Genomic DNA, 27,724 nt, shown 5'->3' with positions numbered 1-27,724 from the left:
CGGCACATATCAGCTGACTATTTCAATGGATGATGAAAATAGCTAACCCAGATGACACAGCGGTAGGTCAGTGTCCACAATTGAGATGAAGAGGGACCAAGATAAGCCTGGGCTTTGTCATGTTAAAGCGAATCAGAGTAAACTACAGCTGAACGATTTATATACCTCGGTACTACCGTAAATAAAACTAATCACATCAGCCTTGAAACCTGGAGAATAATAGTGCTGGCCAACAGATGGTACTATGGTCTGAGTATGCAATTTAGAAAACAATTTATATGGATCTGATGCATGGGTACTTGCGCATGAAGATGAGGCAGCTCTTGGAGTGCTTGAGAAATTTTGCGAAAGATCTGTGGACCGACCTGCATCAGTTGAGTTATACCATCTATTCTCGGACATTGCCAAAGTCAGACAAATCGAGCTGCAGCGATTAATTTGGCTAGGTCATGTTATAAGAATGGATGAGGATGCCCCAGCTCAAAAGGAATATAAAAGCGAGCAATCCAATGGACAGATCAAGTGGAAGACAACATCTCGGAACATGGTCTTTCTTTCCTCAGGCCAGCTAATTAAGTAATATGCCGCCCAACGTATGTTCACGATTATCAGGAACATATTAAATTGCCTTAGCACATAGTTCTAAGACTGCGGATTTATTTCCTAATACTTTAGAGAGACTAGTAAAATTATTTAATTATTTTCGTCGTTCTAATCCTATCGATATCCCAGTCAAAAACTGTTAATGTTGCTGACCAGGTTATCTGCATCGAACTCCTTGGGGAAATATTTTCACGTTTAGTTTGAAAATATATTGAAGTTTCTTATATAAATGACAAAAGTTGCGCCCAACGTTGCTATACGCCATTGGTACACCGGGCTTGCTTTGTTAGTCACTCTTCCACTCTAAATAAACTCAAAATAAATTAGGGAAGATGATCAATCGATACCTTAATCAAATACGACATTTCAATGATTGTTTAAATAGGTGATAATATGGCGCCCAATGACATTTTGTCCGGTATACATGAGACAGAGGCAAAACTTGAGAATAGAAAAACTAAAAATGTGGCAAATTTGAAAAAAAAAATTTACACTAGGAAAGCTGTGTACGTCACTCTGCAGAAGCAGTATACATTTGTGAGCAGGTAAGCACTCCCCACTAGGGAGTTAATGGCGTCCAATGTGGGTCCATAGCCTCGTGTGAAAAGAAATCAAGCATTTACAAATCTAATTCAGTCCGATCATCATTCGTATATGGAATAATGTAAAGTGCCTTTCAAATATGGCGCCCAACGTTGGTTAACTCATCGCATATAAAATGAAACCAGACTAAACCTTGTCAATTATGATGGAAAAATCAATACTTTTGTGTTGCAATCCGACAAGGTGCTTTAAGGAGGATCCAACAATGCATATTCCTAACTAATTAAAAAACCGATATATGTTTTTTTCTGTATCTCAAAAAGGCGTTGTTGCGCTTATTTATTTATTTTTTTTACCTTGTTAATGATAAGCCTGCGTGAAATTTATTATATAAATGATAAAAGTGGAGCCCAACGTTGCTATACAACTTTGGTACACCGGGCTAGCTTTGTTAGCCACTCGAGAGAATGTGGAGTAATTGACTCGAGTGATCTTCTTAACATCCTGCTGGAAAAGGTTATAAGAGACGCAAGGGTGAACAGAAATGGCAATCAGAGGTGTATAAAGTCATGTCATAATAGGTCGAACATTGCGAGCGGTAACAGCCAACTTTGAACAAATTGAGGAAGAGTCTGCCAAAGTGGGTCTAGCAGTAAATGGCGAGAAGACCAAGCTGGTGGTATCAACGCGCAAGACGTCCAGTAGACTCGGACCAACTGTAGAACTTGAGAACTTAAAGCTTCGAGGTAGTTAAAGATTTTATATAACTTGGTATCGCCATAAAAAAAACTAATGACATCAGTATTGAAATTTGGAGAAGGATAGTATTGGCCTATGGTATGAGTAAGCAGTTTAGAAATAAGGCCGCCTCCCGCCAGACCAAACTCACACTTTACAAGACGCTGATACTACCCGTAATGTTATATGGATCTGAAGAATAAGTACTCGAGCAAGCAGTACTGGCAGTTCTTGGGGGTTAGAATGAAAAATTCTTCGAAAAATCTATGGGCCGATCTGCGTTAACGGTGAATATCGTCGTCGAATGAACCATGAGCTTTACAAATCTATACGCGGACATCGACATAGTCAGTTGTATTGAGCTGCAACGACTAAGGTGGCTAGGCCATGTTCAGCGAATGAGGAATATAAAAGCGTGCCTACTGATGGTTCACACAGAAGGGGAAGGCCACGAATTAGATGGAAAGACTAAGTCGAAGATAACATCTCGGAACAGGGTTTTTCAAATTCGAGGAGATGCGCGCAAGACCGACGCGCTTGGAAATTAACCAGATAATTAACTAAGTAATGTGGCGCCCAACGTTAGTTCACGATTATCTGGAAGATATTAAATTGCCTTAGCTAATAGTCCTAAGACTGCGGATTTATTTCTTCATACTTTTGAGTGACCATCAAATTTATTTAATTATTTTCCTATCATATTACCCATATTGTTAAAGTTTTTTACTAGGTTATCTGAAGCAAACTCTTTAGGAAATTTAGTTGTTGATACTCAGCCTGCGTGAGTTTTTTATGTTAATTGCAGTTTATGAGCCCTAAAAACCAAGGTTTGATGCAGATACGGCGATTGTGAAATGGCTAATTCAAAATGGAGTTGAGAGACAGACAAGACTGTGTTTTCTCTAATACCTTGGGCTACCGCAGCAATATTCTCAGCTGGAGACGTCCTGGGGGAAAATATTTTCAAATGCGACGTTTAATTTGGAATTTTATTGAATTTTATTATATAAATGGCAAAAGTGGCGCCCAACGTTGCTATACAACTTTGATACACCGGACTAGCATAGTCACTCGGGAGAATGTGGGTTCATTCAACTGGAGAAAATGGCGCCCAAGAGGGTTCATAATTTTGCGTATAAATAAATTAGGGAAGATGATCAATCGATATCTTAATCAAATACGACATTTCAATGATTGTTTGAAAATTGTTTAGATATGTGATAATATGGCGCCCAATGACATTTCGTCCGGTGTGCTTTAAGGAGGATCCAACAATGCATATTCCTAACTAATTAAAAAGCCGATATATGTTTTTTTTTTGTATCTCAAAAAGGTGTTGTTGCGTTTCTTTATTTATTTGATTTTGTTTTTTCAATTTCTCTTAAACGTAAATTTTCTTTACATATTATTCCAAAATATTTTTTCGTCGTACAAATACAATTATTGTACTTGTTTTCCATTTGGCTTTTCTTGTAAAAAATAAGAAAAAAACTTAGAATCTAAACAGATATTTTTTTCTCTGAGGGATGGCGTGGAGGTATAATATTTGAAAATTTTTTGATTTTAAGTTTCAATTGTTTTGAATAGAAAGATATTTTGATATGATGTTGCTGTTAAGAAGAAAAAAAGTTATGATTTTGTAATTAAAATACTAACTTAAATATATTAAGAAAATGAAGAAGAAGACAAAAATGTGGTGTTGCAAAAAAGAACAAGTGGTTCGTTACAAAATAAAATATAGATTGTGTCTTGAATAACGATATTAAAATGTAAGGAAAGATGAAATCTAGGCACATGTTTTGCTTATGTTTTTGTTTAAATAAATCATAACCTCTAAAAATGATAACTTAAGTTACTGTCGTAATTCCCGCAACTTGAACACCCACATTGCAAGTTTCAAGAATGACAAGAGTGACTGTGTTAACTAAATGATGACTAGATTTTTTTTTAAAATTAAAAAAATATAACATAAAATAAAATCATATTATCTTAGGTCTCTTTGTTTGTTGTTGTGTGTTGCATTTCGTTTTCGTTTGTTTTCCAAAAAAATATTCTTATTTTTTTCCGCTGCGGTTTTTCTTATTGTATCGTTATCGTATTCTCTTCTGCTCGTCTAGCGTCTCTTTGCGCGTTAATTGTATTATCGTCGTAATAAGTCTTTTAATTGCTCTTTTTGGCATCTTTGCCCTCGACCTCCTTAGCCTGGCCACGTCCCAAAATTTTGGCCAAACTATCCCAAATGCCACCAAAGAAAATGGCACAGCACAAGTTTTCAAACGGCAAGAAGGGATCGTGAATGCCCAACAAAATCGACGACAACTTAAAGTAGACCAAGAAAATTACAATGCCGAAATAGACGAGAGCATGTGGTGCGGAGATCCAATCGGTTTTCTTGTCCAACACAAAGATAATGGAAGCCAAGAGGGAAGCTTTGGTGTAGCTGGAATGAAGAAGAAGAAAAAAAAACAAATAAATTAAGGGAATATTAACGATAACATTAAAATGGCGCCCAACGTAAGCTCACATATCTTAAATATAAAGAAATCATATTAGATGGGATGAGGAATTAAATCGCATTACACATTTTGGGGATATTAAAGGTACTGATATATATGACGCCCAAAGTAAAGGCACATCTCAGGAAATCTCAATTTCAATATGTTGCATGTTGGTTCAGTAATTTTGATATGGAGACATATGGAGCTGCAACGACTACGTTGACTAGGTCATATTGTGAGAATAGATGAGGATATCCCAGCTCAAAAGGCATATAAAAGCAAGCCAACTGATGCGTCACGCAGAAGAGGAAGGTTACGAATCCAATGGAAAGATCAAGTGGAAGACAACATCTTGGAACATGATCTTTCAAATTGGAAGAGCAAGGCTGACGTGTCTGAAAATCTCTTTTAAGCTCGGTTTATGGAATAAATGTTCTGTCACAAGCCAGCTAAGTACGCTAAGTAATATGGCGCCCAACGTGTTAGTTGACGATTCTACGGAACAAATTGCCACAGCTAATAGTTTTTAGACAGCGGATTTATTTATCACTAAAAAAATACTCGCAAGATCTATGTGCCGATCTGCGCCGATGGTGAATATCGAGCTGCAGCGACTACGTTAGCTAGTTCATGTTGTGAGAATGGATGAGGATGTCGCAGCTCAAAAGGCATATAAAAGCGAGCCAACTGATGCGTCACACAGAAGGGGAAGGCCACGAATGCAATGGAAAGATCAAGTGGAAGACAACATCTCGGAACATGGTCTTTCAAATTAGAAGAGCTTCGCACAAGAATGAGGTGTCTGGAAAACGTTTTTAAGCTCGCCTAATGGAATAAATGTTCTATCACAAGCCCGTTAAGAAAATTAGTAATATGGCGCCCAACGTTAGTTCACAATTACATAATTACAAATTAAATTGTCACAGCTAATAGTTATTAGACAGCGGATTTATTTCTCAATACTTTAGAGAGACTAGCAAATTTATTTAATTATTTTCCAGTCATTCTAATCAATCGATCTTCCAGTCAGGGAATTGCTAATGTTGTTGACCAGGTCTCCGAGCCCAAAATTTATCAAAGTAGCAACCAAGGTAGAAAAAGGCTCGACCAATCGAAATGATTTTTCGTTGGAGTTTCAAAGTGAACCACCTAACGGGGGGTATCATGCGACCTCGTGCCCATCAGCGTTCTATGGTTTGCAGTCAGGGTCCTGACTGTATAGAACGGAGCCTTGTTGATACCTGGGAGCCTCAACAATATTATTCAGGCTTAGCTGCCAAGTCCTTGGTAAGAGGCTATGCCATGGTTGACCATAATCCCTCACAAACAGCACATTCTATGGTGCCGAATTTAAGGGTAGCGATTGAGCCGTATTCACACGGATGCAGTTGAGGAAGCAATTCGAGAATATCGTGAGAATACAATCCTTGGTGACACCCGCCAAGATAGCTGCAGAAGAGCAGCAGCTACCTCGACAAATCAGAGTGGTCTTGGCACAATTGGGATCAGGATGGTGTAGCCGCCTCAATTCATATTGGGCACGAATTGACGGCCCCGTCAATAATATCTGACCGGCAACCAAACCCACGTGTCTAAAGTTGGTTTACATGAGTGGGTTACCGATACAGATCGCAGCCTTTTTGAATTTGGAGTTAGAAGCAGAACGAGATTAAGAAGAGATACACCACATATTGACAGATTCTAAATAGATAGGATTTTGGTAGGGCAAATGGTGGTGAAATGGCGCCCAACGTTAATGAACACTTATTGTATAAACATATGACAAGTAGTAGTATAGCTAGCTTAGTCCAACAAATATTAAAGTTTGTTATCTAAAATGGCGCCCAACGTTTATGAACACTTTGTGTGTGCAATAATGTAAAATACCATCAAATTTTGCAACCAACGTTGGGTTAGTGCACCCTTTTTGTGTGTGTGTAATGATTAAAAATACCTTTAAATTTTGCGCCCAACGTTGGGTCATACATCACATGCTAAGCCAAACTTTGCCAATAATTGCGACATAAACAAACCTATGCTAAATTTTAAAGTCTTTGACAAATTAATATGGGTTAACAATTTGGCGACCAACGTTAGCACTTGTAAATAAATTAAATAGGCTAGTTTAGTCCGATACTCCTGCAACTTTCTATGTCGAAACATTGACCTAACAATTTTCCAAATTAAATTACTCACAATGATGGTTGCATAAATTCCATGGCCGTGGGAGTCCAAGCACCGCGAATCAAACGTTCCAACAATTTGGTAAATCCGGCACCATTACCCTTCAATGTACCAATGATAATCATGATGATCCAGGCATTCGGATACAATTTGGCAGCATGGGTAACACCGTCGTACACTTTCTTGGCACGATAGATTTCCTTCATGGCACTGGCCACAACCTTAATCGGTAGGAATTTGCCAATTTTATAACCAATATCGAAGGGAGTATAGAAAACCATGTACCTGGGAAAACAATAAAGATTAGAATCGTGAAAATTTGAAAAAAATCTACACCACTTACCAAACAGCTGTTCCGACCAATAGCTGTGGTGTATTTTTCAGTGGCGATAATATGGGTTCGCCCAATAACGCATTGGCCACCATAGCACCGGAGAATATCACCAACATTGTCGACAGCCAACAGGCCAGAGGATGTTTACGCGAAAATGCCTGAGCATTTGCACCCAAATCTTCGCGTACTGCCAGTGCGGCTAACAGACTGTGCGCAATATCGAAGTAAGGAAACATTTTCAATTTAATGACCTGATTGGCCATATCCAAAAAGGCTTCGGGATCCATGTTGCTAGGTTTATTTGTGCGTGTTCGTTATACTCCTAAGTGTGCGTTCGTTAGCTGCTGCTAAAAAGAAATATAAAAGAGAAAAAAAAAACAAATTAGTTTAAAATAGGTTTTTAAAATGTTTTTTTTTCTTTGGCATTTGTGTAGTTCCCTTTTTTGTTTTGTTGGCATAGCGCCTAATATTCGAAACATAAAAAAACATCTGTACAAACTCATGTAATAGAAACGGAAGGGAATATTATTGTTTATAGTTTGCTGTTGAAGTGTTGAAATTGAAATTGCGGAATATTTTGAATAGGTTTGTGGTATTTCAAAAAAAGTAAATATTATTATATATAGACTTCTTCCGAACTTTGCTCCAGCGGGCAGCTGAGTTAATATCACCTTTAATGGAGAGAATGGGGAGAGAAACGAAAAACTACCAACTTCGGATAAAAAGAAGACAAACAACACCATCATTGTCAAATTATCAAAAAGTAACAAACGCTTTAGAGATATGGGTCCTCGAAGTCCGTCAAAGTATATAAAATAAATCGAGATTTTTGAAATTTTTAAAATATTGAAAATTGTTGAGAACACGAGCAAATGGCGCCCAACATCAGTGCACACATTGAAAAATTAAAATAGGCTGATAATATGGCGCCCAACGTTAGTATATATCCATACGTCAGTCTGTTTGTTAGTATATTAGACAATGTTAACAATTACTTTAAATGTGGCGCCCAACGTTAGCACAAAATTATGACTGATGAAATAATCTAGCTTAGATTAGTCCTCGATACAAAAAATTTAAAATATTAAAGTTTATTAGGGACTTGACCAAATGTCGCCCAACGTTAGTGTACACTTTTTGTGTAAACATAATCCAAGCTAGCTCAGTCCGGTCATTAATATATTGACTATGGTAAAAAATAACTTCAAACAATGTAAAAATTTCTTCAATTGTTGCGCCCAACTTTACCTCAAAATTATCTGTGTTGAAATGATATACCTTTGTTTAGTCCACGGTACATACATTCTAAAATATTTAAGGACTGTACAAAATGGCGCCCAACGTTAGTGCACACTTTTTGTATGCCATATATGTATACCAAGCTAGCTCAGTTCGATCAATAATATATTGACTATTGTAAAAAAACTTCAAATATGGAGACCAAAGACCCATCAGAAATCGAAAACCTAAACCCTACCAAATAACCAAAAATCGAACTTTTCATAAATTTTAAACTATTCAAGTTTTTTTAAGAACTGGACAAAATGGCGCCCAAGGTTAGGGCACACATATTGAATAAACATATACAAAGTTAGCTCAGTCTGGTCATTAATGTATTGGCTATTGTAAAAATACCTTCAAATGACAAATTAAAACGGGCGATAATATGGCGCCCAACGTTAATGCACGACTTTTGTATAATTATATGCCAAACTAGTTCAACTCGATCGTTAGAATATGAAACAACGTAAAAATTCCTTCAAATGTGGCGCCCAACTTGTTGAAATAATGTAGCTATGATTAGTCCACGGCACCATTTACCAGATTTTCACTCTGCGCCAAATCCTGGAAAAGACCCAAGAAAAACACATCGACACCACCTATTCGTCGAATATAAAGCCGCATTCGGCAGCCCTATCCGTTCAGAGGCGTTTAAAGTCATGTCTACGTTCGGCATTCCTGCAAAATTAATACGGCTATGCAGTATAACTTTAAGTGACATAAGGTCAGCAATTAAAGTCGGAAAGGACCTATCGGAGCCCTTCAATATCTTCTGGAAAAGGTCATACGAGACGCAAAGGTGAACAGAAATGGCACTATGTACACCAAATAACACACATCGCCTACGCCGATGACATCGATATAATGGGTCGAACATTGCGAGCGGTAATAGCCACCTTTGAACGAATTGAAAAGGAGTCTGTCAAAGTGGGTCTGGCAATAAGCGGCGAGAAGACCAAGCTGATGGTATCAACGCGCAATACGTCCAGTAGACTCGGATCAACTTAAGAACTACAGCTTCGAGGTAGTTAAAGATTTTATATACCTTGGTACCGCCATAAATAAAACGAATGACATCAGTTTTGAAATTCGGAGACGGACTGTGATGGCCAACATATGCTATTATGGTCTAAATAAGCAGTTTAGAAACAAGGCCACTTCCCGCCAGACCAAACTCACTCTTTACAGGACGCGGATACTACCCGTGCTGTTATATGGAAGCATGGGTACTTGCGTAGGCAGATGAGGCAGCTTTTGCTGTGTTTGAAAGAAAAATTCTCCGAAAGATCTATGAGCCGATCTGCGCCGACGGTGAATATCGGCATCGAATGAACCACGAGCTTTACAATTTATACGTGGACATTGACATAGTCAGTCGTTTTGAGCTGCAGCGACTACGGTGTCTAGACCATGTTCTGCGAATGAATGAGATTGCCCCAGCTCAAAAGGCATATAGAAGGGGAAGGCCACGAATTAGATGGAAAGACCAAGAAGAAAAAAGCATCTTGGAACGTGGTCTTTCAAATTGGAGGAGATGCGCACAAGACCGACGCACTCGGAAATCTTTTTTAAGCTCGGCTTATGGAACAACCGTTCTGTATGTAAAGTGTGCACTAAAGACCCAGAGTTTGGCCGACCGACAAAAATTTCGTACAATGTACTGAAGTTACTAAAATTGAATGTTTTGTGTTTTTTCTGTATTTTTATTTACGCCTGATGTTTTTGTAGTTCTGCATTTCGAGGGAATTTTCGTGCCTTTGACATGGATACCTGTCCCTTCCATAGCTCGTGTGTTAAGTTTCGAGAAAATCGGCTTAGATTTAAGTTCGTTCAATTTCATGTCAATGTTCCTTCGAAAAAGCGACGTCTGTTAGGATACATATGTAGAATATATTCAAAGTGGTGAAGGGTATCATATAGTCGGCCCAGTCCGATTTTAAAAATTTCCTTATTGGTTAGATTTGGGTAGATCAGGAACAAACCAGTTCATTGGAACTATTCCGAGAAAGGAATGGAGCAGAGGTACTATATGGAGTAATGGAACACATTAAGGAACTAGTTCCTTTTAAAAAGGGCCGAGAAGGATCGAACCGCTACGATAACTAGATTGCAGCCTTTTAAATACTTCATACAGGGTCAAAACCTTCATTCCTTGATATTTGACAAAAAAATGATTTGAAATCAGTTTCCTCGCATCGACCAAAAGGCGTTTATTTAGCTCATTTTTTAACAAATTAAACCATTCACATTATCACTTAATTTAGATGAATACCTTTGCGTCACACTTTAAAACAAAATTTGCCCACATTATATACAGCAAACATAATCATCAATAATCATGTCATTTTGTGTTCGGTATTATATAATATTTTACGGAAAATTATGTTTCAAATTTTCTCCTTATTTTAATATATTTTTGATTCTGTTTATTTATTTTTTTTTAATTGTTATTTTAAATAATTCTAATAAGAACACAAAGGGTATTCACAATGAAAGCGCCAAATCGTTTGTCAATCTTCTCTGTGTATTATTTGCACTATTGTTGTTGCTCTGCTCAACGTCATTTAGATAACGGGGGATAATGACCAGCCATGTGATGCAAATTTGTGTTATTGTGAGATAAACATTGCGAGAGAGAGAACAGAGCTATTCTCCCCATTTTTGGCGGGGGGATAAATTAGAAAAAGAGTGACAGTGTACCAAATGCAATGAGAGAGCGGGAGATTGAGAGTAAAACAAACGTAAAACAACTGAACAAAAAAACACACAGAATCCCCGTGAGGCGGCTAAGGAGCTCCAAAAATAAACACACGACAGCGGTAATGATGGCAGCAGACGAAAATTTTTCGAAAAAAAATATGAACCATTAGAAAAAAAATTGAAAATCACACAAACAAATATACATTGGAATTTTTGTATATTTTTTTTAAATTATTTATTTAACTAATTGATTAGCACAATTTTGCAATTATTGCAAAACAAAACAAAATTTTGCACAGTAATAGATTTATCACATCACAACGAAGTGTGTGTGTGTCCGTGTGTTTGCTTTTTGATAATCAAATGTCACTAGAATCATATAATTCAACACTTTTTTTCAAATCACTTATCGGTATCTTTCACTTTTAATTTTTTGTTACTTTTTTGTTGTTGTTCTTGTTTGTTTTTATAATACATATATATGTATGTATAGGCATGTAATTATTTGTTTTGTTGTTGTATATTTACTTTATTTTTGTTGTTGAAAATTGAAAATTTATTTCAAAATATTATTAGCCAACCGCAGCGCAGCAGCTCTAACAATGTTGGATTTTGAAAAGAACTGAAAAATTTGCTATGGCTATAAAGTTTTTTTTTTTTGCTTTTTTTGGCAACGAACGAGAACGAAATTAACCGCAGCAAACACGTCCGACCACGAGAGCAAAATTCACAACACAGAGACAGAGACTTTTCGAGACTGAAGAAAGAAAATCGACCGACAATTGAGACACAAAACAAATGGCCCACAGCAACGCGTTTAGCGGCAGCAACAGACGCCAGAAGCGCACAGAAGTAGAGATAAAAAAACAGAATTGTTTTAAATTTAGAATCAGCCTTTTGCTGACATAGGAAATAAAACAACAACAACACAACGAACAGACGACCGGAAAATTGTAGTTGTCAGTTGTAGTATTTGTCTGCTCTCATTTGGTGTTGCCAGATGTGTCGGCGGTGGGTGAAAGAGAACAAATGGGATTTATGATAGAAATGGGGGCATTCGAAATAAAGGGGTTTCCAAATCGGCTTAAAACTGCTTGTACATTAGAACTTTTTACCGGGTTAACCTACTTTATGTGGATTTATTTGACATATATGCAAAGGAATTGACAATTGAAACCCACTGGGTTAACGAAATCCGGTTAAATGTAAACGTACTATAAGATCAGATTTTGTTTTAGAATTTTTTTCCAGGAGTAGGTATTTTTACCCTAATTATATATATTTTTCTTTGGGAAAATTCGAGTACCGGTTTCTACGGATATAATTTATACAAAATGGGTTAAAGCGTAGGAAAATATCTCTCCATTGAGCGGTGATATGGAGGGATTATCTCAAACCATTTGGGAGATACAGTAAAAAACTGGGTTTCGGACCCTGATGTTTTTGAAAAACTCCCTATAAGTCGAACTCAAATTATAGACTACAATTTGCTCTTTCCAAAATGGTCCGATATGTGGCAGTATCTGTTGTGGATCAAAAGACAAGGTGCTTTTGAACCCTACAAGAACAAGGAAATTCTTTCTACGAGATAGAATCTCCTTTTAAGGGGACCCCCCCCATTCTCGGGGTCAGTCTGTTTGTTAGTATATTAGACAATGTTAACAATTACTTTAAATGTGGCGCCCAACGTTAGCACAAAATTATGACTGATGAAATAATCTAGCTTAGATTAGTCCTCGATACAAAAAATTTAAAATATTAAAGTTTATTAGGGACTTGACCAAATGTCGCCCAACGTTAGTGTACACTTTTTGTGTAAACATAATCCAAGCTAGCTCAGTCCGGTCATTAATATATTGACTATGGTAAAAAATAACTTCAAACAATGTAAAAATTTCTTCAATTGTTGCGCCCAACTTTACCTCAAAATTATCTGTGTTGAAATGATATACCTTTGTTTAGTCCACGGTACATACATTCTAAAATATTTAAGGACTGTACAAAATGGCGCCCAACGTTAGTGCACACTTTTTGTATGCCATATATGTATACCAAGCTAGCTCAGTTCGATCAATAATATATTGACTATTGTAAAAAAACTTCAAATATGGAGACCAAAGACCCATCAGAAATCGAAAACCTAAACCCTACCAAATAACCAAAAATCGAACTTTTCATAAATTTTAAACTATTCAAGTTTTTTTAAGAACTGGACAAAATGGCGCCCAAGGTTAGGGCACACATATTGAATAAACATATACAAAGTTAGCTCAGTCTGGTCATTAATGTATTGGCTATTGTAAAAATACCTTCAAATGACAAATTAAAACGGGCGATAATATGGCGCCCAACGTTAATGCACGACTTTTGTATAATTATATGCCAAACTAGTTCAACTCGATCGTTAGAATATGAAACAACGTAAAAATTCCTTCAAATGTGGCGCCCAACTTGTTGAAATAATGTAGCTATGATTAGTCCACGGCACCATTTACCAGATTTTCACTCTGCGCCAAATCCTGGAAAAGACCCAAGAAAAACACATCGACACCACCTATTCGTCGAATATAAAGCCGCATTCGGCAGCCCTATCCGTTCAGAGGCGTTTAAAGTCATGTCTACGTTCGGCATTCCTGCAAAATTAATACGGCTATGCAGTATAACTTTAAGTGACATAAGGTCAGCAATTAAAGTCGGAAAGGACCTATCGGAGCCCTTCAATATCTTCTGGAAAAGGTCATACGAGACGCAAAGGTGAACAGAAATGGCACTATGTACACCAAATAACACACATCGCCTACGCCGATGACATCGATATAATGGGTCGAACATTGCGAGCGGTAATAGCCACCTTTGAACGAATTGAAAAGGAGTCTGTCAAAGTGGGTCTGGCAATAAGCGGCGAGAAGACCAAGCTGATGGTATCAACGCGCAATACGTCCAGTAGACTCGGATCAACTTAAGAACTACAGCTTCGAGGTAGTTAAAGATTTTATATACCTTGGTACCGCCATAAATAAAACGAATGACATCAGTTTTGAAATTCGGAGACGGACTGTGATGGCCAACATATGCTATTATGGTCTAAATAAGCAGTTTAGAAACAAGGCCACTTCCCGCCAGACCAAACTCACTCTTTACAGGACGCGGATACTACCCGTGCTGTTATATGGAAGCATGGGTACTTGCGTAGGCAGATGAGGCAGCTTTTGCTGTGTTTGAAAGAAAAATTCTCCGAAAGATCTATGAGCCGATCTGCGCCGACGGTGAATATCGGCATCGAATGAACCACGAGCTTTACAATTTATACGTGGACATTGACATAGTCAGTCGTTTTGAGCTGCAGCGACTACGGTGTCTAGACCATGTTCTGCGAATGAATGAGATTGCCCCAGCTCAAAAGGCATATAGAAGGGGAAGGCCACGAATTAGATGGAAAGACCAAGAAGAAAAAAGCATCTTGGAACGTGGTCTTTCAAATTGGAGGAGATGCGCACAAGACCGACGCACTCGGAAATCTTTTTTAAGCTCGGCTTATGGAACAACCGTTCTGTATGTAAAGTGTGCACTAAAGACCCAGAGTTTGGCCGACCGACAAAAATTTCGTACAATGTACTGAAGTTACTAAAATTGAATGTTTTGTGTTTTTTCTGTATTTTTATTTACGCCTGATGTTTTTGTAGTTCTGCATTTCGAGGGAATTTTCGTGCCTTTGACATGGATACCTGTCCCTTCCATAGCTCGTGTGTTAAGTTTCGAGAAAATCGGCTTAGATTTAAGTTCGTTCAATTTCATGTCAATGTTCCTTCGAAAAAGCGACGTCTGTTAGGATACATATGTAGAATATATTCAAAGTGGTGAAGGGTATCATATAGTCGGCCCAGTCCGATTTTAAAAATTTCCTTATTGGTTAGATTTGGGTAGATCAGGAACAAACCAGTTCATTGGAACTATTCCGAGAAAGGAATGGAGCAGAGGTACTATATGGAGTAATGGAACACATTAAGGAACTAGTTCCTTTTAAAAAGGGCCGAGAAGGATCGAACCGCTACGATAACTAGATTGCAGCCTTTTAAATACTTCATACAGGGTCAAAACCTTCATTCCTTGATATTTGACAAAAAAATGATTTGAAATCAGTTTCCTCGCATCGACCAAAAGGCGTTTATTTAGCTCATTTTTTAACAAATTAAACCATTCACATTATCACTTAATTTAGATGAATACCTTTGCGTCACACTTTAAAACAAAATTTGCCCACATTATATACAGCAAACATAATCATCAATAATCATGTCATTTTGTGTTCGGTATTATATAATATTTTACGGAAAATTATGTTTCAAATTTTCTCCTTATTTTAATATATTTTTGATTCTGTTTATTTATTTTTTTTTAATTGTTATTTTAAATAATTCTAATAAGAACACAAAGGGTATTCACAATGAAAGCGCCAAATCGTTTGTCAATCTTCTCTGTGTATTATTTGCACTATTGTTGTTGCTCTGCTCAACGTCATTTAGATAACGGGGGATAATGACCAGCCATGTGATGCAAATTTGTGTTATTGTGAGATAAACATTGCGAGAGAGAGAACAGAGCTATTCTCCCCATTTTTGGCGGGGGGATAAATTAGAAAAAGAGTGACAGTGTACCAAATGCAATGAGAGAGCGGGAGATTGAGAGTAAAACAAACGTAAAACAACTGAACAAAAAAACACACAGAATCCCCGTGAGGCGGCTAAGGAGCTCCAAAAATAAACACACGACAGCGGTAATGATGGCAGCAGACGAAAATTTTTCGAAAAAAAATATGAACCATTAGAAAAAAAATTGAAAATCACACAAACAAATATACATTGGAATTTTTGTATATTTTTTTTAAATTATTTATTTAACTAATTGATTAGCACAATTTTGCAATTATTGCAAAACAAAACAAAATTTTGCACAGTAATAGATTTATCACATCACAACGAAGTGTGTGTGTGTCCGTGTGTTTGCTTTTTGATAATCAAATGTCACTAGAATCATATAATTCAACACTTTTTTTCAAATCACTTATCGGTATCTTTCACTTTTAATTTTTTGTTACTTTTTTGTTGTTGTTCTTGTTTGTTTTTATAATACATATATATGTATGTATAGGCATGTAATTATTTGTTTTGTTGTTGTATATTTACTTTATTTTTGTTGTTGAAAATTGAAAATTTATTTCAAAATATTATTAGCCAACCGCAGCGCAGCAGCTCTAACAATGTTGGATTTTGAAAAGAACTGAAAAATTTGCTATGGCTATAAAGTTTTTTTTTTTGCTTTTTTTGGCAACGAACGAGAACGAAATTAACCGCAGCAAACACGTCCGACCACGAGAGCAAAATTCACAACACAGAGACAGAGACTTTTCGAGACTGAAGAAAGAAAATCGACCGACAATTGAGACACAAAACAAATGGCCCACAGCAACGCGTTTAGCGGCAGCAACAGACGCCAGAAGCGCACAGAAGTAGAGATAAAAAAACAGAATTGTTTTAAATTTAGAATCAGCCTTTTGCTGACATAGGAAATAAAACAACAACAACACAACGAACAGACGACCGGAAAATTGTAGTTGTCAGTTGTAGTATTTGTCTGCTCTCATTTGGTGTTGCCAGATGTGTCGGCGGTGGGTGAAAGAGAACAAATGGGATTTATGATAGAAATGGGGGCATTCGAAATAAAGGGGTTTCCAAATCGGCTTAAAACTGCTTGTACATTAGAACTTTTTACCGGGTTAACCTACTTTATGTGGATTTATTTGACATATATGCAAAGGAATTGACAATTGAAACCCACTGGGTTAACGAAATCCGGTTAAATGTAAACGTACTATAAGATCAGATTTTGTTTTAGAATTTTTTTCCAGGAGTAGGTATTTTTACCCTAATTATATATATTTTTCTTTGGGAAAATTCGAGTACCGGTTTCTACGGATATAATTTATACAAAATGGGTTAAAGCGTAGGAAAATATCTCTCCATTGAGCGGTGATATGGAGGGATTATCTCAAACCATTTGGGAGATACAGTAAAAAACTGGGTTTCGGACCCTGATGTTTTTGAAAAACTCCCTATAAGTCGAACTCAAATTATAGACTACAATTTGCTCTTTCCAAAATGGTCCGATATGTGGCAGTATCTGTTGTGGATCAAAAGACAAGGTGCTTTTGAACCCTACAAGAACAAGGAAATTCTTTCTACGAGATAGAATCTCCTTTTAAGGGGACCCCCCCCATTCTCGGGGTCAAAAATTTTGTTGACCCCGAGAATAATTCAAATCTACACTGATTAAAGAATGTCTCTACAAAATTTCAAGTGAAAATCTCAAGAACTCTTGAAGATATATTCGATTTATTGTGTCAGCATCAAGTGACGGCTGAAGGGCTTCTCAAACTTTAAACGCGTTTTTCTCTAAACATTTTTTTGCGAATGGCGGGCACGATAACTCAAAAACTAATAATCCAATCAGTTCCAAATTTTGCAACGTTTCTCTGGGAGTGTATAGCTCTCGTATGAACTAGTATAAAATCGGCGATTTTCCAAAAATATTTTTTCAAAGGTCCACCATTTTGTTAATTTTAGAGCGAAGTCAATAATCCTAGTTCATACGAGAGCCAGACATGTACTCTTTCCAACACCGTTGGAATTTTCGGATTCCGATGTTCCATTCCAGCCTATTGAAACTCTTGAAAAATTAAAATCGAGAATAGGGGGTTCCCTTAAATAGATCTTCTCGCCATTTACTACCAGTCCCACTATGGCAGACTTCTTCTCAATTCGTTCAAAGTTGGCTGTTACCGCTCGCAATATTCGACCCATTACATCGATATCATCGGCTTAGGGGAGTAACATATGCTGTTTGGTGTACAGAGTGCCACATTTGAATATCGTATAACCTTTTCCAGCAGGATGTTAAACAGGTATTAAAGGCTTCAAGAGGTCTTTTCCGATCTTAACTGGTGAACTTGTATCAGTTAAAATTATCCTGCATAGCCGTATTTATTTTGCAAGAATGCCGAACGCATACATGGCTTCAAATGCCTCTGAGCGGATTGGGCTGTCGAATGCGGCTTTATAGTCGACGGGAATGTGTCGATGTGTTTTTCGTGGGTTTTTTCCATGATTTGGCACATTCGAATTGGCTGACATTTAGTTATTCGGATTATCAATGAGTAACATATGTATCTAACAACTAATAACACTAGTACTATTAACAAATATAGGTCCACCGTTCAGATTAGCCTCCAATAACGATTTCTCTCAAATTTCCATATTTTGAGGAGTTTCGGCACATTTTTCAGCCGAATTGGCTGCAATTTGATATTTAGGGCTCTCATGGAGTAACAAATCTCCATACTACAAATTATAAATTTTGGTTTATTTTTTAGAGTAGCCCCCATACCTCCGAACCTTTGAAATTTCGAAATTTTGAGGAGTTCGTGTACTTTTTTTCACCCGAATTGGCTGTAATTTGACAAATTGGGTTCTCAGAAGGTAACAAATCTATTTCCTAAAGATTATTAATATTGATCTAATTCAGGGTAGCCTCCATAGAGCAATACCTCTAAAATGTCAGTATTTGGGCACTTTTTGCCACCGATTTGCTTGTAATTCGATATTTAAGGTTCTCGTAGAGTAACCGATCCCCATACTAAAAATTATAAATTTTGATTTACTTTAAACGTACCTTCAAAATTTCAAGTGAATTTTCGATATTTTGAAAAGTTCGTGAACTTTTTTCAACCGAATGTAATTTGACAAATTGGGTTTTCAGAGGGTCACAAATGTATTTCCTAAAAATTATTAATATTGATCCACTTTTCAGAGTATATAACAATATAACAATACCTCCCAATTTTGGGAATTTCGGTCAAGTTATTCAATCAAATTGACTGCAATTAAGTATTTTGAGGTCTCATTGGGTAATAAATCTCCATGCCAAAAATTATCAATATTGGTCTATTTCTTAGGATAGCCCCAATATAGTACTTTTTACTACGATAACGAATTTTCCTTTATGATATCGAAGAAATTAGTAAAATCAAGTAGATTCTTGCAGTACGGGAAAAGACCATATATGTCGAAATTATTATATGTCTATATAATAATAAACAGCGAAAAAAAAAAATTACGGCGCCCAAACTGAAAATTGGCTCAGATATTCCTTCATAAATAGAGGCAGTTATCCAGTTATCCCTCGAAACTTCCTTCTACATGTTTTCCTACATTTTAGATGTAAATTGACATTAAATTTGTTTTATATATAAATATATTATGATCTTCTGTTCCCATACTGCAAGAATCTACTAATTTTTACTATTTTTCCCGATATCATAAAGGAAAAATTGTTATCGTAGTAAAAAGTTGTATCTTCTGGCAGGTTCTGGAACAGACATGTAGTCTACTTAATAATTAAAATAAATATGTACTTGTTTTCTCTTCTTTCCGACCCCCACCAAATTTCCCAAATTTATAACATCCCCTGTTGAAAATATTTCCTATTGGCAACTCTTGACAACACATATGAAAGGGTTAAATGAATGGGGAGCACATTAGATAATTGTCAAATTCTCAGTCAGATAAACTAAATCTCTCATTGAATTGTAGACAATACCGTTACAACATTACGTTTCATTGCGTGTACCAATCGTGTTTTGACAGGCAAACACACCGCAATGAATGTAGGGGGTAATCAAATGCAATCACACAAGGGAGGTAGCGATTATGTACAAATTTACCCAATTGGAGAAGGTGGGGGGAGATAATCGTTTAATAGGTTGGTTCGTTAACATTAACATGGGGAATAAGAGCGTGTTTAGACTACAAAATTCATTCGATTTTAAATGTCAATTACATAGCGTATACGTAACGCTAAAGAGAACATTAGCACTTTTTAACGGGTTAACCACATGTGAACGACTGAAGCCAATGGTCAATGAAATTAGTGGGCCATACTAATGCGGCTTCAAACCTGGCAAATCCATAATTGACCAGATTTTCACTCTGCGCCAAATACTGGAAAAGTCCTGCGAAAAATGTGTCCACCTATTCGTCGACTGTAAAGCCGCATTCGACAGTCCTATCCGTTCAGAGGTGTTTATGCCATGTCTGGCATTGGCATTCCTGCAAAATTAATACGGCTATGCAGGGTAACTCTAACTGGCACAAGAGCAGCGGTTAAAGTCGGAAAAGACCTCTCGGAGGCATTTACTACCTAACGAGGATTCAGACAAGGTGAAAGTTTGTCGTGTGATCTTTTTAACATCCTGCTGGAAAAGGTCATACGACAGTCAAGGGTGAACATAAATGGCACTCTGTACACCAATCAATACATGACATCGACATAATGGGTGGAACATTGCGAGCGGTAATAGTCACCTTTGCACAAGTTTAGAAGGAGTCTGCCAAAGTGGGTCTGATAGTAAATGCCGAGAAGAACAAGCTGATGGCATCAACGTGCAAGATGCCCCGTAGACTTGGGCCAACTGTAGAACTTGAGAATTACAGCTTCGAGGTAGTCAACGTTTTTATATACCTTGGTACCGCCAGAAATAAAACAAATGACATCAGTTTTAAAAGTCGGAGGTGAATAGTGTGGGCCAACAGATGCTACTATGGTCTAAGTAAGCAGTTTAGAAACAAGGCCACCTCCCGTCAGACTGAACTCTTCGATCTGCGTCGGCACATAGAATATCGCCGTCGAATGAACCATGAGCTGTACTACCATCTATTCTCGGATATCGATGTAGTTAGAAGTATCGAACTGCAGCGAATACGTTGGCTAGGCCATGTTCATGGCATAATTATGGAATGTAGTCTCATTTGAGAAATTAATAATGGCAACACTTTTTAATCGTACTGCAATTTTTAATTTTTACTATTTTTTCCGATATCATAAAGTAAAAATTGTTATCGTAGTAAAAAATTTTACATTCTTGCAAGTTCTGGAATAAAAAAAAATGGGAATCATGGGCTTATGACAATAACTTTCCTTTGAGTGGTGATATGGGAGATACATTCAAAAAATCGGTATTTGGATGATAGACTACAATTTGCCTTTCTAAAATGGTGTGAAATGCGGCTGTATCTATTGTGGAATCTCCATAGTGATGTTGAAGCAGCTTGATGAGCCAGGAGTACAGTACCTTGCTAAAGTTCTCAACTTGTCGATAGCCACTCTAGTAGTTTCCGATGCCTAGAAAATGGGCAAGGTGGTCCCACTACTGAAGCCAGGCAAGGATGCCGGCAATGGTGAGTCATACAGGCCGATCTCACTTTTATCGCCAGTAGCTAAGACACTTTAGCATTCGTGAATGCTACTCAGTTGCTGATCATCAAAATGGGCTCGGGAAGCAGCATAGTACAACAACAGCTTTGCACGCAATTTACACACATAGCGAAAGGACTTAAACAGAACAGACCGTGTAACGGGACAGTCATGGTGGCGCTGGACCTATCAAAGGCATTTGATACCGTCAGTCACGCCAAGCTGTTCGAGGGCGTCGAGAGAACAACCATCCAGCCAAGTTTGAAACGTTGGATCGTGAAGTACGTGTGTCGAAGGCCCGTAGAGGTAAACAGGGAGTTCCCCAAGGAGGGGTGATTTCTCCGGTACTGTTTAACCTCTACCTTTCTGGAATTCCACGCCCACCAGACGGCAAAAAGATCGTAACATATGCAGGTGATTGTACGATTATGGCGTCAGGATCTAAAATTGATGACATTTGCAAGAGGTTGAACCACTATCTCGTGGATATCGCAGACTTTTCTGGTCGAGGAATATTGAAATATCCGCCACTAAGTCAACGGCCACACTGTTTACAACAAATTTACCCAATTGGAGAAGGTGGCGGGAGATATTCGTTTAATAGGTTGGTTCGTTAACATTAACATGGGGAATAAGAGCGTGTTTAGACTACAAAATTCACTCGATTTTAAATGTCAATTACATAGCGTATACGTATCGCTAAAGAGAACATTAACACTTTTTAACGGCTTAACCACATAGTTTATGTGAACGACTAAAGCCATTGGTCAATGAAATTAGCGGGCCATACTAATGCGGCTTCAAACCTGGCAAATCCATAATTGACCAGATTTTCACTCTGCGCCAAATACTGGAAAAGTCCTGCGAAAAATGTGTCCACCTATTCGTCGACTGTAAAGCCGCATTCGACAGTCCTATCCGTTCAGAGGTGTTTATGCCATGTTTGTGCATTGGCATTCCTGCAAAATTAATACGGCTATGCAGGGTAACTCTAACTGGCACAAGAGCAGCGGTTAAAGTCCTCTCGGAGGCATTTATTACCTAACGAGGATTCAGACAAGGTGAAAGTTTGTCGTGTGATCTTTTTAACATCCTGCTGAAAAAGGTCATACAACAGTCAAGGGTGAACATAAATGGTACTCTGTACACCAATCAATACATGACATCGACATAATGGGTGGAACATTGTGAGCGGTAATAGTCACCTTTGCACAAGTTTAGAAGGAGTCTGCCAAAGTGGGTCTGATAGTAAATGCCGAGAAGAACAAGCTGATGGCATCAACGTGCAAGATGCCCCGTAGACTTGGGCCAACTGTGGATCTTGAGAATTACAGCTTCGAGGTAGTCAAAGTTTTTATATACCTTGGTACCGCCAGAAATGAACGCCGTCGAATGAACCATGAGCTGTACTACCATCTATTCTCGGATATCGATGTAGTCAGAAGTATCGAACTGCAGCGAATACGTTGGCTAGGCCATGTTCATGGCATAATTATGGAATGTAGTCTCATTTGAGAAATTAATAATGGCAACACTTTTTAATCGTACTGCAATTTTTAATTTTTACTATTTTTTCCGACATCATAAAGTAAAAATTGTTATCGTAGTAAAAAATTTTACATTCTTGCAAGTTCTGGAATAAAAAAAAATGGGAATCATGGGCTTATGACAATAACTTTCCTTTGAGTGGTGATATGGGAGATACATTCAAAAAATCGGTATTTGGATGATAGACTACAATTTGCCTTTCTAAAATGGTGTGAAATGCGGCTGTATCTATTGTGGAATCTCCATAGTGATGTTGAAGCAGCTTGATGAGCCAGGAGTACAGTACCTTGCTAAAGTCCTCAACTTGTCGATAGCCACTCTAGTAGTTCCCGATGCCTAGAAAATGGGCAAGGTGGTCCCACTACTGAAGCCAGGCAAGGATGCCGGCAATGGTGAGTTATACAGGCCGATCTCACTTTTGTCGCCAGTAGCTAAGACACTTTAGCATTCGTGAATGCTACTCAGTTGCTGATCATCAAAATGGGCTCGGGAAGCAGCATAGTACAACAACAGCTTTGCACGCAATTTACACACATAGCGAAAGGACTTAAACAGAACAGACCGTGTAACGGGACAGTCATGGTGGCGCTGGACCTATCAAAGGCATTTGATACCGTCAGTCACGCCAAGCTGTTCGAGGGCGTCGAGAGAACAACCATCCAGCCAAGTTTGAAACGTTGGATCGTGAAGTACGTGTGTCGAAGGCCCGTAGAGGTAAACAGGGAGTTCCCCAAGGAGGGGTGATTTCTCCGGTACTGTTTAACCTCTACCTTTCTGGAATTCCACGCCCACCAGACGGCAAAAAGATCGTAACATATGCAGGTGATTGTACGATTATGGCGTCAGGATCTAAAATTGATGACATTTGCAAGAGGCTGAACCACTATCTCGTGGATATCGCAGACTTTTCTGGTCGAGGAATATTGAAATATCCGCCACTAAGTCAACGGCCACACTGTTTACAACATGGACAGCGGAGATGCGGCTATCTTTGAACGTGCAGTTCGAGAGTCCACAATTCCGACCACCAATTACCCCAAGGTTCTAGGGGTCTGCGTATGCCACAACTATTTGCTATAAAGTGAGGAGCAGAAACAAGGTTCTCAAGTGGCTAGCCGGCAGAACTTGGGGAGCTGACAAAGAAACATTGTCAACAACATATGGTCTGTTCCCGTACTGCAAGAATCTACAACTTTTTACTACGATAACGAACTTTCCTTTATGATATCGAAGAAAATAGTAAGATCTAGAAGATTCTTGCAGTAAGGGAACAGACCAATATAAAGCAATATGCCGGTTTGTGGAAAACTATGCGGCGCCAGTGTGGTCCTCTAAAGTCAGTGCAACGCAGTGGAAAAGTTTTCATTCCTTTCAGAATGCCGCCCTGAGGACTGCAACAGGGTGTCTCCTCATGACTCCAATAGACCACTTACATGAGGAGACGAATATCCTTCCTGAGCGTCAACACAAGAAGATGTTGTTTGATACAATACCTGCTTGGGTGTTATAGGAGTAGCAATCCAAACCGTTACCTAATGGATAGGCACCAACCACCTAGGTATGCCAGGAAGGATCTCCATGATCTGGAGAGAGTTCCAAAGGTACAAAAGGGAGCGGATGCAGTTGAGGAAACAATTTGAGAATATCGTGTGAATACCATCCTCGGATATCACGCGCCTACGAAAGCTGCAGAAGAGCAGCAGCAACCTCGACAAACCAGAGTGGTCTTGACACATCTTAGATCGGGATTGTGTAGCCGCCTCAATTCATATTGGGCACGAATTGATGTAGAGGTCGACAATATCCACCCGGCGTGTGGTAATGGACCAAATGACACGCTACACCTATTCAAATTCTCTTCTCTTTGGATTAAACCGATACTGGTCGCACCCTTCCTGAACTTGGAGTTAGAAGCAGAACCAGATTAAGGAGAATAAGAAGAATAAGAAAATTTTTACTACGATAACACTTTTTTCCTTTATAATATCGAAGGAAATAGTAAAAACGAGCAGATTCTTGCAGTACGGGAACATACCAATACACAGCAGTACAAGCATATTCCTTTTATTTTTGGTCTGTTCCCGTACTGCAAGAATCTACTCGATTTTACTATTTTCTTCGATATCATAAAGGAAAATTCGTTATCGTAGTAAAAAATAGTAGATTCTTGCAGTACGGGAACAGACCATTTATAATTTCATTTTTAGTCTCGTTTTCATGGAGTTCAATTTGTTATATGGCCACAACACTTAACACAAATATATCGATTACATTACGATAACACATTTACAACACCAATTGTTTTTATCGAACGTCCAAAAAACGATCTATAGATACCTAATCGTTTACAGCGACACAAAACAGTTCAACGCAAAACGCCAATGAGAATTAATGTCGTTCGGATGCGCGACGTCGGATATTACGGTTTTACAACGCACAGAGTGTCAGTGAAGAATATAACATAAAAACAAATTAACGAAAATATTTACAACAACAAAAAATAAACATAAGAAACAATAAGAAGAAGACGACGACAAAGAAACAACACAATTTTGTTTTGTTGATTCGTTGAAAAATTAAATAAAAATTTTACCTTAAAGCAGATAAAAGAAGCTAAACCGGTCATTAGCTTGAAAGTCAAGTAAAGTGGCTTCTTTATTTTCGTGTAAAAGTAATAACAACAAAAACAACAACAACTACAGCAAATAAACAAAAAAGTGGTGATTTCCATCCATACAAGAAATGTTAGTAATGTAGTGTAGTGCAGTGTGTGTCTGTGTGTATGGCTAGTGCCGTTTAATTTCATGATTACCATCAAAGGTTTTGGGTCGATCATCCATCCATTTGTAAAGGCGAAGACGGTCAACATCATTCCAAAAAAGTAGAAATTTTGGAAATTCGTGAGATTGGAATGTATGGTAATAATAACAACAGCAGCAACAACAATAACGTGTGTGATACGTGCTTAAAGCCAGACATACAACAAAAAAGTGCCCAACCAACAAAAAGACTACCAAACAAGTTGGCCACAAGTCACACACAGCCAACCAACCATTCGCATCCACATCCAACCATCCATCCAGCCATCCGCATTGTGTGGTAACCTGGCCCCAAACATTTACCATCTTTTATTATTTTATTTATCTTCTTTCTTATTGTAGTTATAAGCTTTGTTTGAGTGTGTGTGTGTTTGTGCCTGACTGTGCAAGTCGCGTCTTAAGCTTTTGAAACGAAAAGAAGCTGCTGTTGTGGTCCAAAATGTTGTGTTGTGGCAACAAATGCTTAAGACAAGTAGCTGACCATAACCACCACTACCACATCATCTATAGAAACGTTTTTGAGGGAATTGTTGTTTTTGTTATTTGTATGGTCTTCCTTATGCCCAATTCTTGAGCCAAAGACATTTTGGTATTAAAAAGTAGCAACCAAAACAAAGACAACTACCGGTTAATCAATGGCAAAAAAGATATTAAAAAAAAAACAAAGGAGAAACCCACAAGAAAATAAGGAAAAATCTTAGGTCTGATCGAACTTGCTATACCCTGCACAATGAGATGGCGGCTTAACTCTAGTTTAATTAAAACGATCAGATTTTTTCTGAAATTTTTTTCCAGATGTAGATATTTTTACCCTAATTATGGAAGTATATTTTTTTACCCGTTTACCCGGTTATTTGACCTGGAAGTTCGGGTACCGGTATCCGGTTATACCCGGATCTACGGATCCGATCAATATAAAATGGGTATCATTTTAAAGCTTATAAAAATACCTTCCCACTAAGTGTTAGTGATATGATGGGGTTATCTCAAACCGTTGTTGAGATACAGTCAAACACTGGGTTTTAGACCTCAATTTTTTTTGAAAAACTACCTTTAAGTCGAACTTGGGTCCATTATGGTCCCTCTCCAATCCTGACTCAAATGATAGACCACAATTTTCTCTTACCAAAATGGTGCGATATATGACTGTATCTGTTGTGGATCCAAAAATATGGGGCATAGCCGGTGTTGGTATCTGTCCATAGGTGAAAACTGGGTTTTAGACCTCAATTTTTTTTGAAAAACTTCCTTTAAGTCGACCTTGGGTCCATTATGGTGTCTCTCCAATCCTGACTCAAATGATAGACCACAATTTGCCCTTATCAAATTGGTTCGATATAAGACAGTATCTGTTGTGGAGGTGAATGTTTAAAACAGGCACGGGCAGAGCATAAAAAATTCTGTTCTCACGCACTTGTCTTTGTGTGTGTGTCAATGGTTTTTCAATTGGTTCAGTTGAATGTGTGTGAGAGAATAGTGATACTTACTCTCGCGAGAGTGCACGCGTGCGGTGCTTCGCCCGACTGTGGTTTAAAATCCCCGGCTGAAGGCCGCCATACCCAAAAAAACTTTCTATTTAAAAAGAAGATTTTGTCATTTAGAAAGAATTTCCTTGTTTTTGTAGGGTATAGCCACATGTCGCACCATTTTGGACTTTCGACTTTAAGGGAATCCACGTCTAAAACCCAGTTATATTTCCGCAATGGTTTGAGATAACCCCACTTTTATAAGCTTTAAAATTATACCTATTTTATATTAACCGGATCCGTAGAACCGGGTATAACCGGATACCCGCACCAAATTTCCGACAGGGTAGTCGGGTACGTCCCCTAAGAAAAAAAGATATTGCCATAATTAGCGTAAAAATACCTTCCTCTGGAAACAAATTTCAGAAAAATCTGATCTTTTTACTAAACTAGAGTTGTTCCGAGATGGGTATTTAAAATATTCAAAATCGAACGGTATCTTCATTCTAAATATTGTTTCCTCTGAAAAAATCAAATGGAACAAGTCTAACTTAGAACCAGGTCGCTTTTAGATGTTTACCATATTTATCTCTAAGGACCCTGATTACAAAGATTTAATGTATTTTGTTGCGGAATTCCATATTTTCTATAATATGGGAATCCATGATTCCGTTCCGTGCCCATTATTTACCCACGCCTTTCAAA

At 37.9% G+C, this 27,724-nt stretch overlaps 1 protein-coding gene across 1 annotated transcript; it reads right to left on the bottom strand.

Moving 5' to 3' along the window:
- Positions 1–4,024: 4,024 nt before the first annotated feature.
- Positions 4,025–7,193, bottom strand: LOC133321754 (trimeric intracellular cation channel type 1B.1). Its single transcript, XM_061530832.1, has 3 exons — positions 6,910–7,193; positions 6,579–6,851; positions 4,025–4,324 (listed from the first exon to the last, which is right to left on the bottom strand). The coding sequence occupies exons 1-3, from the start codon at positions 7,185–7,187 to the stop codon at positions 4,045–4,047; spliced, it is 831 nt and encodes a 276-aa protein (XP_061386816.1). The 5' UTR covers positions 7,188–7,193; the 3' UTR covers positions 4,025–4,044.
- Between the last annotated feature and the right edge of the window lie 20,531 nt (positions 7,194–27,724).

The sequence above is a fragment of the Musca vetustissima genome, unplaced genomic scaffold (assembly GCF_032173495.1).
Source record: "Musca vetustissima isolate MV318-11 ecotype Yass unplaced genomic scaffold, APGP_CSIRO_Mvet_v1 utg3658, whole genome shotgun sequence".
Lineage (NCBI taxonomy): Eukaryota > Metazoa > Arthropoda > Insecta > Diptera > Muscidae > Musca > Musca vetustissima.
This window is presented reverse-complemented; position numbering and strand designations above follow the sequence as displayed.